The sequence below is a fragment of the Musa acuminata genome, chromosome BXJ1-6, assembly GCF_036884655.1.
Source record: "Musa acuminata AAA Group cultivar baxijiao chromosome BXJ1-6, Cavendish_Baxijiao_AAA, whole genome shotgun sequence".
Classification (NCBI taxonomy): Eukaryota; Viridiplantae; Streptophyta; class Magnoliopsida; order Zingiberales; family Musaceae; genus Musa; species Musa acuminata.
Genome location: NC_088332.1, coordinates 36,804,772 through 36,820,131, shown reverse-complemented (window position 1 = coordinate 36,820,131; position 15,360 = coordinate 36,804,772). Strand labels below are relative to the sequence as shown.

General features: G+C 34.5%; 1 protein-coding gene across 1 annotated transcript; it reads left to right on the top strand.

The window, feature by feature from the left end:
* The first annotated feature begins 7,406 nt into the window (after positions 1-7,406).
* Positions 7,407-8,304, top strand: LOC135677800 (uncharacterized). The gene is made up of 3 exons (XM_065190195.1): positions 7,407-7,565; positions 7,746-7,977; positions 8,085-8,304. The coding sequence occupies exons 2-3, from the start codon at positions 7,768-7,770 to the stop codon at positions 8,175-8,177; spliced, it is 303 nt and encodes a 100-aa protein (XP_065046267.1). The 5' UTR covers positions 7,407-7,565; positions 7,746-7,767; the 3' UTR covers positions 8,178-8,304.
* The last annotated feature ends 7,056 nt before the right edge of the window (positions 8,305-15,360 follow it).

Genomic DNA, 15,360 nt, shown 5'->3' with positions numbered 1-15,360 from the left:
AAAGACTTGTAATTCATGTTGAAACAAAAGCATATTTTGCTACTGATCTTATATGACAAGTGTGGACTAACTCCCAGAAATTCAATTACAGCAGAGCATCTCATAGATTCTGAAGCATGCGGAACAACAATAACCATAAGATTATCGATAGTGTTCAATAACTTAGTTACAAATATTGACTGATATACTATATCAATAATAATATCATAGACATCTGACATTCATGGAGCAAACTGTAGAGGATAATGATGTGTTTTACTGCCTCAACATACCATTATGCATTAGGAAAAATTGCTTGGCATCCTTATTACCAACTTCCTCAAGCTCATTGAGGCCATCTGTCACATGCCTAGAGATTTGTCATTGTCAATCTGATTGAACGATCTGCAAAGTTCCAGATTAACTTTGAATATTGCAATATTAAAGGACAATAAGAACAACTGTAGCAACAAACACTTGTAAACATTCTTTAGGCATTCTTTCTTTTTTAATTTTAAGAATACAAATCCAAGAATACATCTTCTCGATAGTAATATCTAAATGTATTTTTTGTGATTATACATAGGATGGGAAGGAACCTGCTAAGAATGTTTACCTGTATCAGAGCAGCTAATTAGCCTTGGTAGAAATTGATGACAGAAAGCAATTACCATTGTAGACCCTAGTACCAGTACTAATTGTGGGAGGTTCTGATGCTAACGCTTTACCTATAGCAATGCAGTAACTTTCACTACCATCGCTCACAGGCAAAAGCACTCTTAGGCTATATGAACCAAAAGCAATGGAAACACTAGAAGAATCCATAAGCAACTTTTGACAATAGGGACTTTTCCTAGTAGATCACCCAATTATTCGATATATCAGAGTTATTAAAAGTCTACAGTAGTTACTTTCTGTCATTAATGATCTACAATGGTAATTGCTTTCTGTCATCAATTTCTACCAAGGCTAATTAGCTGCTCTGATACAGGTAAACATTCTTAGCAGGTTCCTTCCCATCCTATGTATAAACTGCATTCCACACCTAATACAAGCTTACTTCAATCCAATCAGATGAACATAACCACATAGCATCCAACCCTGTCCACTTTACAACCCAATCTTTACACTAACCAATCTGCATCGCCTCCTATGTAATGACAGTTGAACCAAAACAAGACGAATTTCATAGTTCATATTGTTTCCAAGCTTCTCATAGAGCACATCTCTTCGATCATAGAAGAGATAGAACTTCTAAGGCATCTAACTCATTGACATGTGCATAGCTTTTCCTGCAACTTACTGTATCAAATATGTCCAAAGCCCAACTTTTATTAGAAAAGTAGTAGAAAGACATACATTATTCGTCACTAATTGCAGCAGGAGTTTTGTAAATGCATCTACATTCACGAGTACAATCCTTAACCATAAAACTTCCACCCATACAGCTGTAACTAACTCAAGAAGCTGGAAAAGGTAACTATACTGAATCAGAGGGTAAGAGTACCATACGAAACAAACTGAAGGCATTTTCCACTCAAGATGCAAACAGAACAAAGGCCTTCGTCAAAGATTATTGTCGTGTTTTCACTCCTTTGCTATTCAGGTGTTATACCTGGTCAAGCATAATTTCATCCAAGTTCATCCTTTCCTCAAAACAGAATCCAGCATTTACATCACACCTTTTAAAAGCTTTGGAGATCATGCAGACACTTGTACCATATGTGCTTCAAAAGTACATTCTAGCCAGCTGAATATATATGGGTACCTAACATGTTATCACGTAAACTTCTAGAACATGAAATCAAAGATATGACTTTTTCATTAGAACAGGTTATTCTTTTACTCCCTATCCACCAAGAGAATTACACAAGTTGGTGTTTGAGCTGCCCTCAATTGCACTGCCAACAAGAAAGATACAGGACCTCCAAGAATTATACCAAAGTCATTAATGGAAGAGGTGAATTTAAAACTCTCTTTACTGATATGCATCATACGAGTGAAACATAAAGAGCTAACAAGAATCAAGAACGTTTTATTAAAAAAGAGCACAATGGTGCTCCACACACAAATATCACTGATCACCATAGATGTTTATTTTACAATATATGATTGTACATTACATATGCATGTATGATATCATTTTTTATTTGTAAAAAGCAGAAATAAAAACATCAAGGTAAAAAATCTTGAGCAGCTATGATATTCATGAAAAGATGTGATCCCATAGACTATCAATTTCTTACTACATCAGCCTCTAGGGCTACTCAGTAGATTTGTTGGATCAAAAGTGACTACTCATTTTGATTTTGTGTCTCGATTTGGTTAACACATTTCGGAAAGAGCCAATTATCAAGTGACAGGTATAATTATCAAAGAAGGATTTAATTAGTTAATAAAAGGTATTCCTTATCTTTCACTTGAGTTGGACAAATGAGATCTCGATTTTTCAAAATATATAAGATATCTTAGACTCAATTCTTAAAGTCCAGCCCGATTCCAATTCTAATGAGTAACCAAAAACCACCTTAGAGATGAAACATTTTATATAGTAAAATTTGCTCGAAAGATGGATGAGCTCCAGTAGATGATCGTATGCAGAACACAAGTAAATTGTATAAGTGTGCAGCAAGTTTTAAATATGAAATTTAACCAGATACAAATAAAAGAATATTCCATAAAAAGGAAACTATAAGCTCCTAGTGTTGTCAATTATCTACAATACTCTTTGTATGAAGATAAGATTTCTGAGAATTCAGTGGCAAACAGGATTGTGAATATTGCAAAGGTTAAGATGAGAGTGACAATATGGTTAATAATCAGACTAAACTTTTCACCTTATAAATAAAATTATAAAATCAAACATGCTTGACTTGTTTATGCAAAAATGAGTGCAGGGCACCAGAATAAACTGTGGCTGTCTATTTAGAAAATCTCCTGTCTGAGATTCACAAGATTTTGGTGTTATTCAGAGTACATAATCAATAAGAGAAATCTACAATCAAGAGAATTATTACATTTGTATAATATGTTCCAATTCGAAGTAATCAAGAGGTTTATATGATCAAACTTATTGCATAGATATTTAGTTAAAATGAATCTTCCAAATTTATTTGGTTTACAACATGCTGTAATTGATCATTTTCTCACAAGACATGATTTTTGGTTTCCACTGAATGTGTTTAACTTAACTGTTTCATAATTTAACATAGCCAAGGAAACACCATAGATTTATGAGCTTGAGTTGTTAACCCCCTTCATCCAAATTCCAATTGGACAGAAAATCACAATTTGTATACCAACTAGCATAAGTGTTTTTAAATCCTGTTGATGTTTTGGCAGTCCACTATCTATATCTACAAGCAAATAATACATGAAAAATATACTAGACCTTTATAAAATTTATTCTAGTTTTTTTTAACAAACTGCATGAGACCTTGATGATGTTGTTCCTCCACAGTTAATAGCCATTGTTTTAATATGCAGCCAGATTGACAGGTTGATCCACAAAGAAACCTAACATGAGCCAGTCAGAAATGTATTGCCATTCACCTGAGCCAACTGAATTTGATTCGATAGTGACCCAACCTACATTTGACCTCCACCCCACAGTGACTTTTAAACCCAACCTACCACCAAAATTGCCATCCCTAAAGTAAAAGTTTCAGAAGTTCATAATAAAGTAAATTAAGTACTGCCAAAAATTCCAGCAATATATTGCACTTTTATCTGAACAATGCATTTAACAAATAAACAAGGAATCTGGCCATTTGTACTTGGACAAACATTAGAAGATGATTTTTTATTTTGATTCTATATCCTCCTACTAAAAAGTTTATTCATTTAAAATATGTTTAAATCATTTGTAGCAACATCAAAGGACTAAACTAAGAGAGTGAATTATGAACAGCCAGCTTCAGTAAGAATCACAGCCATGGCTTTAGCCCAAAAGAGAAGATAGTCAAACAGAAGAGTGACTTCCTGCTAAGATACAATTAAATATAGCCACTAGACATAGAGTTATTCGTGAATTTTTTCAACATAAGAAGGGTATCTATTGCACTCTGGAAGATATTTACGGAAATTTGTTGATTTTAGGTGTATCTATCAATCTATGATATCAAATTTATAGGATTTTCCATGATATCACAAGTTTGGAAAAGGCAACCTCTAAATTTTTGCCAAAAGCCTACTAGAAGTCTGTTAACCTGGTTGCCAGATAACAGGCATGCTATATAAGAGGCATCAGTAACATCTGTGGTAAAACAAGCTTCTGATTCTTCCTTATATTCTTTATTCACTAACCCATTGTTGTCAACTACTCTACCCACAATATCATAGTGTACACTTATTTCTACATCATCGGACTCAATTGGGAAATGAGTTCAGGAACTTTGATTTTGGGTTAAGTATAACAGAAATTTTTCCTGCCAACTATCTTTTAGCAGCCATCTGTCAACCTTATAGCTCCGTCAATGCAGTCAGATTATAGAACTAGTAACAGATCAAATCTTCCAATAAACAATTGAAACATTTTAAAGATTCATAAAGTCTTGTGCCTTTCTACCAGTTGAATCTTTTAACCATTGTAATTCTTCTTTAAGAGTTAAATCCTCGCAAGTGCATCAAACTTTTTGTGAACAGATCCACACTTCTACATTGCCATGGGGACACAACTGATAAGTCTTAGACACCATATTCTCAATTAGAGTATAAATTCTTTTCCTCTATATTGTGTGTCATAGAACCTCACATAATTGTCTTCAACATCAGATTTCACTGTTTCAATACTTACAGAGCTCATTTTTATGTCTTTTCTACAAGCAGCATGTCTGGATCTTGGCATTTTAAGGAAAATCTAGTTGCATATGCTTGGAGCTAAATGACACTGATAAGTCAACAAAAGCTCCTCGGTCAGAATATTTCATTATTTTTGCATGTCATACTCACATTATGGTCTTGTATATATACACCCATTTAACATTGTTTATTGCTTATAAACATCCAATTATCAGTCTCCCTTGCTATGCTGAATACATAATTCATGCCATCCTAATTTTTTTAATTTATAGAGATAACATGAAGACTTAATCTAGAAATTAGAAACAACAATAGAATCGAAAGGACAACAAAAGAAACTCCACCAGATGTTATGTACAAGATTTGACGCAGTCCCAATGTAACCACCTTATTTCCTTAATGATATCATCTATGCCAGAACCATATTAGAATTTCTGTCTTGATATTTTTTATTATTATGGGCACCTTGTACATCAGCACCCACAAATACATAGCCTTGTCCCTCCCAAGAGGTTGTTTCCATTATTCTTTTTTATTACTAGCCATTCCTAAATTTTGCATTATAATTTTTAGCATTTGGACTGAAAACATTACAAAAATGCTGTCATTTATACATATATTGATATTTGCCCACATTTATCACATATGAGTTCAGAATTAAAAATCTAAAAGGAAACACGGTTTCCATCTAGCTTTCTAGGAATGATGAAACAAGGTGTAGTGACAACAGAGCTTTTTTTCCCTTGATTCTCCCATTAACTGAAACTTATGTACTTAAGGAATTCATTTCCTAACAGAGTTAGAAACAATTGACTGACAGAGATTTTTTTTATATATTTATGAATCATAAATATGAATTCTACAAATTTACAAGCTAATTTTCCCAAGTAAAACTTCTAAACAATGCTATAAAAAAGAAAAACTTTAACCTGATTCACTAAATAATATTTTTCATATGCAAATTCCAAAGGGAAGAAAAAAAGAATTGACTTTTACTTTAAACTGAGATACTAAATCAGGAATTTCTTTATTCATAGTATTTCAATCAGCACCCTAAATTCACTTTATGTGATCAACTGAAGCAAAGATAATCAATACATCCAAAACCAAAGTACTGTAAGACTATTGCTACTTGGGTAAAAAGCAATTTTTAAGTGTCTTAAGCAAGTGCTCATTCAATTTATATGTATGTGTTGATATATAAATAGCCATGCCAAAAAGAGAAATATTTTTGTCAGCAATTTATGTATAAAACACACAATTGGCGGGGGGCGCCCAAACATTCAAATCCCACCAACTATTTGGTTTTCATCTTTCAGCACTTATCAATTTAAGACATCTCTAGAAATATGTCATACTATCGTTACTCTAAATCATCCTCATTCTCTTGGTGAAGTAGCAAAAGTTTGATAATGCAGTCCTTCCAATCAAGCCTATCCTCCTAAGGCTTCTTTCTTCTCGTCCTCTTCCTACCCACAATCTACTCCAAGACACAATCCTCTTCCAGCTTGACATCAATAACAACATAAAATTATGGCCATATGATTTTACAAGCCTACCATTTAGCAGCTCCAGTCTTGGCTTTCCTAAATCTACTAGCCTGCATACTAGTAACAAAATATGGCATCATAGTGACATGGTCATAATTCACATCCCACTCCGACACTTGCTTGAGCACAAGTTTAGTGGCGAAATCCCATCTACCTATCCATCATTTCCTCCGTACCCCAGCCTCCTCAACTGTTCCCTCATCTTTTTTTACCATGGCCCTATCCTATCAAACTCTCCAATTACCTTAATATGGGATTTTTCTTTTCCTTTTATCATAAACCTTCTCACAAGCGCTTGAGCTTGATGTTCTCCAAAATCCAAATTACTGTATTTGGCCTTGCCATCCTCTTCGTCATCAATCTTGTAAGTACCAAAAGTACTCCTGAAAAGCAACGGAGAGGGAGAGACCACGAAAGCCAAACCCTAAATGTCGCATGTAGATATCTTCTTCTTCAATCACATAAGTTGGAACCCATTCGCATCCACCCCGAAGGCGACGATGGTGACAACCATCGGCAGCTGCCAGCGCCTGACGTGAGGAACCACTTCGTGGCATTGTGGGTGAGGAACCACCCCTGGCCGATCAACTCCTAAAATGCCTCCCGCCCCACCACGACGAAGCTAAGGCAGGCGCGAAACACGCGCTCGAGGGCGACAGCATCGAACTCGTGGAAAGGCCGCGGAGGCAGCGACGGCGAGAGGCCGCGAGGACGATCCATAATCATTTTATATCTTAACCTATTAGCAGTGTGATAAATATGTAAATAGGTTAAAAGTGATCGACCAACGCAAACTGATTTCGATCCGATACGAGAGTCTATGGTTGACATCATGAACCGATTCGGTAAATGACTTCGGGTCCGAGTTAGAATCAAATCGACTCGACCGAACTGAATTGACCTCACTAATTAATCGCTTCAAATGCATTGACCGTCTTCGATTGATTGAAGTCGTGACTAATTTCTCAAATGAGTTACACGTGTCGTATCAGATTCGGGTGTAGTGTTTGCTGCGATCGTGTCTTGTTTACATATACGTGTTTGATGCGTTTCAGTTGGACACGCAACCTTCTCCCACTTCGTGGACGGCAGCGGCTCGATTCCTTGCACACAAAAAGGATCGGCTGAACCAAAGGGAATTCCCTTCGCCTTCCCTTCCTCCCTCCCTCCCTCTACTTATTTCTCTCCTCTGCTTTCCCGACGGCATTACTTCCCTCACCTCTCTTCCTTTACAAGGTAAGCGTAACCTTCTTGCTTTCGCTTTTCGTGCTGCAGAGGCTTTTCATTCTAGATTTTAGCTAGTTTTCGGATCAGTTCAGTATAGTCCACATGCTGTTCGACGTATTGCCACGGTGCTGCTAATCCTGTTTTCTGTTCGTTTGAGCTCAACTAACTAGTTTCTAGACCTGAATTCAGATCAAAAGGTGAAATTTTGACGATGGAATCGCCCAAGGCTGAGAGCGAAATGGAGCTTCCGAGGCCCTCCTCACCTTGTTGGAAGAAGAGGGTGCCCGAAGCAGGCTTATTGGCTGACGTGAAGGACCATCTCGAACAGTTTCTCAACACTTCCATGGATCAACACAGGATCTGCCTCAAGAAGACCATCCGAGACATCCGGGAATATGCCAAGCTTAGGAAGCAAGGCAAGGTATGAGTGATCCTTGTCCTTTCCAACCTGTCTTAGACTGGTTTCATCTTGAAGATGATGATGATGATGCTGATGATGATGATGATGCTGGCTTGCATGCATTTTAGGTGCTGTCATCTGCAAGAGCTGTTCCTGAGAGCGATTCTGCTGTTAAACAAAGTGAAATCCCTCCTGAAGGGGTGCAAGTGGCTCCATCATGACAATATTTAATGAGACTGATGTGGTCCTATATAATTTTTCTTTATTTTTAACTTGTTATTTTTCCTTCTCCCTTGAATGACAAGTTTAAGGTCTAAAGTTTATATAAAGCTTCAACCACATTTTTTATGTGTATCTCTCAATATCTATGTTCTACAGTTATTGGAATTGTTAACATGGTTTTTTTCCATGATGTGTTGCAGGTTTTTAATGCTTGTTTTATAGAAAACAATGAGTTTGAAGGATAAAAGTGAAACAGTGGTTCTTCTTAACCCTTTTTTGTTTTCACAGTAAATTGGTTTTATATTTGTAAGAAAAAAAAAGACTATAATACTGAAAGTTCATGCTTGTTCATTTCTCTAATGATATCAGTCTCCATCTAATCATTGGATTATAAAGGCTCCATAGGTGTACTATTATTAATTTGAATTTAAACGTTTTGAATCACTGATTCAAGTTTATCAAGTTAATAAGTTAATTATTTCATTTGTTGGCCCTAATAAATGACATTAAGACTTATCTAATATCGGACATAGTGAAAAATCCGAGGATGAAAGTTTTTTTTATTATTTCAACTTATTCTTTCGTCCATCGATTCTAAATTATACAAGTCTGAAATTTAAAAAAAAATTAAGACTAATATGCATGAAGCTCGACAGTAAATTTTGTAATTTGTAAAAACTTATATGGACATATAGATAGAAAAAAAAAAGTGACCAAAGTTTTTCCCTTTCGATTAAAAGAAAATTAGGAGATTTGAAGAATGAAGAATATGAAAATAAAAATAATAATAATAGTACATCAGGAGGATTATGGCATTCTCAGCTTTCTCTCGCTGCGTGCTGCTGACGCTTGTATGGTCTTATTGCCTTTCTGAAGATCCAACACAGTCATCACAGCTTAGGTTTAATGAGCAACCAGACAAATCATCAACGCAATCTTAGTGTATTATTCTAGCTTTGTTTTAATGGACTCTTTAAGGAGACATACTTTATGCATAGGTAAAGCTAAGTATGTTGTTTAGCTTCCAGGTGATCATCACAGACTTTAGTAGCTCTCTGATCTGGAATTAGATGCCAATATAATGAAAGTGTTCAAGTGGGAATGTGAACTATGAAACTTTCGGGCAAGCCATCAGATTGGAAATCAATCCATTCTTCGTGGACCACTTACTCAAATGCTTTCCATGAATAAAGCATGAGCATCACCTTTAATCTGTTTTTTTTTTTCTTTTCGGGATTCTCTTTTACGTGTTAAGTGGTCGGTAGGATGGGTGAGTCAATTGATAAGATCATAAATTTAATAAAATATATTATAAAAATATAAAGTTTAAAGGATGATTTTAAAAAAAATCCTTAATTTTATATATATTTTTTATATAGCATCCCTAGTTTAAAAGTTTTTGCATATCATTCTTTTTTTTAGAAATAATTATTTTGTTCCTATCAATTACCAACCTCCGTCGTACCTCCACTGTGCCTCCACTTTGTCAAACTTTTCCCTTCATCCTATGTCTGGTCGCCCTACGAATAGCAGCCTTGCTCATCGAGGTCGACTAAGGCCCTCGTCAATCGCCCCCCTCCACTTTCATAATCGCTTGTACCTCTACGTGTAAACTAGAAGGCAGCATCAATTGCTACCCCTCTCCTCCCCTGATCGTTTGTGCCTCCAGGTGTGAGTTGACAGGTAATGTCGATCACCCCCCTAACCACCTATAACTTTGCATGCAAGCTGACTATAGGGAAATCTAGAGGCGACATCACATGTACAGCGGAAAAAATAAAAAATAAAAATCTCAAATTTCCCAGAAAGATGTTTGTCGTCGTGTGAAGATTAGTGTGAAAAACCCGTAAAACTTAAATCCAGTTGTGTTTTACTTAGGGAGATCATATATCTCCAAATCCCTACATATCTGTAGAAGATGATGAAGGAGGTCAAGCGCCCTCCTCTCTAGCAATGATCTACATAGTAGGGCTGCGACGATACTCCTCAAATCGCTGTCCAAATCTCCACACCTGCTATCTGAGGAGGAGAAGGGGAGAGGAGAATAGGAGGTGGCAACGAAGAAGCCTCTACCTATGGGCCTTTGGTTCTCTCCTATTTATAGAGGTCCCCTATTAACTTTACCCTAATGGATATGCCCTATTGGATATTGGATCTTTATCCAACTACCCAAGCCTCTTAGATTAGTAGATCTCTATCCAATAATCCCTCATTGGTCTTCTTAGATCTCACCTATAGGATCTAATAATTCAAGAGCTTATTGGATATCTAATAAGATAGGGGCTTCGGTGGATATCTTATATCAGAACCTCTACTCATTGCAACACCTACCATATATGTGTGACCCTCTAGGCCCAATATCGAGCTGGTCATAAGTCATACTTGTCATAACTCATTTTAGTTTAGTGAATTATTATCTTCATAATAATTCACTTAACTCATTGACTATGGACGTACTAGGCCACTACGTCGTAACCTGCAGACGATACAAAGGAATCCAATCCTTTGGACCTATTTGTCCTTCTGTCCTTGGTTACCGTATACCTATAATCTATTAGGATCATGAATGACACTAAGAGGGGGGGGGGGGGAGGGGCAAATTAGTGCTATTGTAAAAATTAAGTCGATTCGAAACTTTTGATTTGATAAAAACATATTGGAAAAGATATTGAAAGTGTGCTTAACTTAGAATAAGAGTGATAAGCAATTAAGGTAAAAAACAACAGTAATGAAGAGCAACAATAAAGTGCACACTAATTTTATAGTGGTTCGGTTATCGTGACCTATATCTACTCCCGATTCCTCTTCTGTCAAGGCTACCAACGTTCACTAACAGTCTTCCTTCAATGGGCGAAGACCAACCACCCTCTTACAACACTTCTTATTTTCACAAGTTTAGGAGACAATCCTTACAAGCCTCACACATCTCTTGAATAATCATAAAACTAAAGGAGGAGGAGGACACTTAGCACTTTTTCAAGACTTTCACACATCAAAATCTCAAGACTTTTATTCACACTTTCGTGCTTTATCATGCAAGAAAGAGTAGGGTATTTATAAGCCCCAATGACTTCAAAAATAGAGCCAAAAAGTGTCTCATCCCTATTTTTCGAGGTCCTAGTGGTACCACCGCCATTATTGGACGGTACCACCGCTTGTAGACTAACACTAGATGGTACCATCGCCTAGTCTGGGTGATACGACTACCTGACAGAGCCTCGAAGATCGGGCTCTAGCGATGCCATCGTTTGGTAGCATTAACTACCGGCGGTACCGTTGCCCAGTATGAGCAGTACCATCGCCCAATCTGAGCGGTACCGTCACCCATACCACCTGGGAGGCTGAGCCTCAAGTGGTTCCACCACGCAGTCTGGGTGGTGCCACCTCCTGATATGGCTCTAAGTGGCTGAATGGGTCATCCAACCGGCCCAATTTAATCTTATTTAGAGCCCAATTGACCCCTAATTGAGTTAGTAGGATTTCTTCCAAAACTAATTCAAATTGAACTCCTAACTACTTTAGTTAAGGCTAAAACAATTACGATACAAGGAATCTAAGTTGTTCGGTATGTTAATTGTTCAACCAAACTCTCGGTGAACTTCTTATGAACTCCCGATGATCTTCCGACAAGCTTTCGGTGAACTCCTAGCAAACTTCCGGTGAGCTTTCACTACATCATCTGATCCTTTTATGTATCACTCGATTCATCCGACCCGATACCCAATTATTGACTCTAACCCAACATTGGATTCTTCTTTAATCATTTTGCTTATCTCACGATCGTAGTTAGTCCTGCATAACTTATCTCAATACATAGATTAGATTCTTAATTCATCAATTAATTTCATCATTAAAATTCGAGATTCAACAATCTCCCCTTTTTGATGATAACAACCAATTGATGATGGAGTTAACCTTAACCCCCCTATCTATATGTCATATTGAGATAAGGCAAACTTGAATTCAAAAAGAATTATAACCTTTGAATTCAAGTGAAACAATTTTGATCAATGCAATATATTAACATTTCATATATTGTGCATCATCATAGTTCCAAGTCATCATAGTATAACATACACAATTTCATCACTTCATAACAAATCAACATTACTTCAGGCATAACCTACGTGATACTAAAGCATTCATCACTTCATGCATAATACCAAAATTAATATCATTTTGGGCATAATATTCATGATACCAAAGCATTCATATTTTCAATCATTTTGAGTATAACATGATATCAAAGCATTCATATTTTCAATCATTTTGAGCATAACATACATGGTAATAAAATATTTTTTAACTATTTATTGTTAGTCATATGTGCCTAGCATGTCAATCACATGAGTGATAGCACGTGTCACATGATATGTATTTTTTTTTCTCATTATATTATTTAATATTTTATCACTTTATATTACTTGTTTTATATATATATATATATATATATATATATATATATATATAGTGATGTCCATAAATCTATGTAATGGGAATCAGATCATGATAAGATCATGATAATGAGACCAATTCGCCCATAAACACAAATCCTAAATAATCTCAATCATAGGTTACTCAAGAGGGATATCGAGATAACCGAACATACTGGTATACTGTATACCCATACATATAATGAAGGCAACTAGTCTTATAGTTGTTAGTGTAAGGACATTAGGGATATAGTACAGGTGCTCAATGGAGAATGAGTTTACTGATTGATCTGCTCACGGAATATTGGATGGTTAATGATACCTCATTGTCAGATAACGATTCTGTTATCCCAGTGATGTATCTGATCTTTAGACTTGAGAGGATAAATATTTAGTTATAAAGAAATATTGATCTAAGCAAAATCGATTATGAAAACCGATGGTCTTGAAGGAAGAAGAATTATGAGTAAATGTAGGTCAAGAAAACCAAACAGTTATAAATCGGTTTACATCCTTTCTCTTATGATTACTTACTTACTATCACTCACTCTACTCATAACTCTTATTCAATGCTTGATTAATCGTATTTATGATATATGTCTTTGCCGATCAAATTTTAAAGTCAATTAAAATTTTCCATAGTAATAAATCAACCCCCCTTTCTTAGTGATATTATGATCCTAATAATTGATATCAAATCCTGATTTTCTTATTTTAATAAATTCCTAAGAGAGAAATAAAATATTTTTGAATAATCAAAAGGGTTACTTCATCACATGTCCTCTTATGCTTAATAAGACAAATTATACTTCTTGAAAAATTAAGATGAGAATTTTTTTTTGCATTCACTCGATCAGGATTATGACTCATTGTTGAAATTGGTTCTAAAATACTTTCTAAAATCAGAGTTGGTTTTGAAGTGATAAAATCTTTTGAAGAATAGATGGATTCCAAAAGGCAATTGTTTCACTTTAATGCTAAAGTAATGTATATTTTATATTATACTTTAGATTGAAATGAGTTTAATCAAATTTTCGAAATCGCTTTTGATATTTGATATACTTTAAAAATTATATATAAATATATAAGTTTACTTAAGCATGGCTTTGACCATTTTATGATGATGCCAAAAGAATTTATTAATGATATGTTTACTCGATTCCTCGATGTTGCTAGTGAATTAAAAACTTTTGATAAATCATTTTCTAATCATCTGTTAAGTAAGATCTTTAGATCACCTTCAAAGAATTAAGATGCAAGGTTAACCACAATTGAAAATGACCTAACTAATCTTCTATTTAAAAAACTCAACGTTACTAATGATTTATGAGATGATTTGTAAACTATATGAAAAAGAAGAGAAAAACTTATCAAAATAAGAATGATTAAATAAAGAAAGCTCTAGTGGGATGAGGCAAAAGAGCAAACTACTAAAGAAAAATTAGCAAATTATGCTCTTACAACATTCAATATTGAGGTAACTAATTCCTTCGAAACCTCTTTATCATATAAAAACCTTCTTAAAATATTTCATGACCTATATGATGAATTTAAAAAGATTGATAAAAAAATATAGTTCACCGGAAAAAGATGTGTTTTCCTTACTAATAAGCTTGATACACTAAAAAAATGCTCAGGACAAATGAAACTCAAAATCTTTTATTCCTTGCACTAGATGTAAAACCTAAAAGTTTTCTTATCTTGAATATAAGAAGGAAAATAAGTTCTTAAAGAAAGTGAGGTTGGAAATAAATCAATTGACATTATCTTAGCTAAACAAGTTTAAACTTTTAAAAGAGAAGGGATTTGTTTTCGTTTCAACAAAATCAAATATTGTGTGACTAAGTTTGTTAAAAGACCAACCTTACATATTTCAAGAGCACACACCTGATTTAAAAACATATGTGACTTTTGTGGTAGATATTATGACTAGCTTACTATTGCTATCTTAAGAAAAATATTAATATATATATACAAAATTTGTTTTTGTTCCCAAAGGAACCTTTCTAAATCTAAAGCTTAAAAGCAAGGAAGATAACTTTAACCTTGAATGACCAAAGTTAAATGGGTATCAAATTCAATCTTTTCTTCCTTGTAGGTGTGTTCTCCGGTTAGGAGCAAAATATGTTATCTTGATTGTGGATATTCAAATCATATGATCAGAAATTTTATAATTTTCTTAAAGCTCACTAACTGAAATGAATGATATATTACCTTCAGAGATAATAATAGAAGAAAAATCATTGGTAGTCGAAACTATCATAAAAAATTAAGTATTTTGATTAAAGATATATTTTTAGTAGATGGTTTGAAATATAATTTGATAAGTATTAGCTATTTTTGTGACAAATGATACAAAGTTAAATTTGAATCTCATACTTCCACTATAGACATACCAAATAAGAATAATTTTTTATTATTTTTAGAAGTGATAATATTGACATTATTAATCTTGATAATTTTCATGGTGCAACTTATTTCTTGATATTGTATGATGATGCATGATTTTGGCATAGAAAATTAGGCCATGGTAATATAAAATAAATTTCTTAAATTGGAACTAAAGAACTTATAAGAGGAATACTTAGAATCAAATTTGTTAAAGATAATATTTATAATGCATGTCAATTAAGAAAATATATAAAAAGTATCTTCAAACTCAAAACCTAAGTATAATTATATCACTATAACTAATTCACATATATTTATTTGGACTTATTAATATCATAAGTCTAGGAGGTAGTAAATA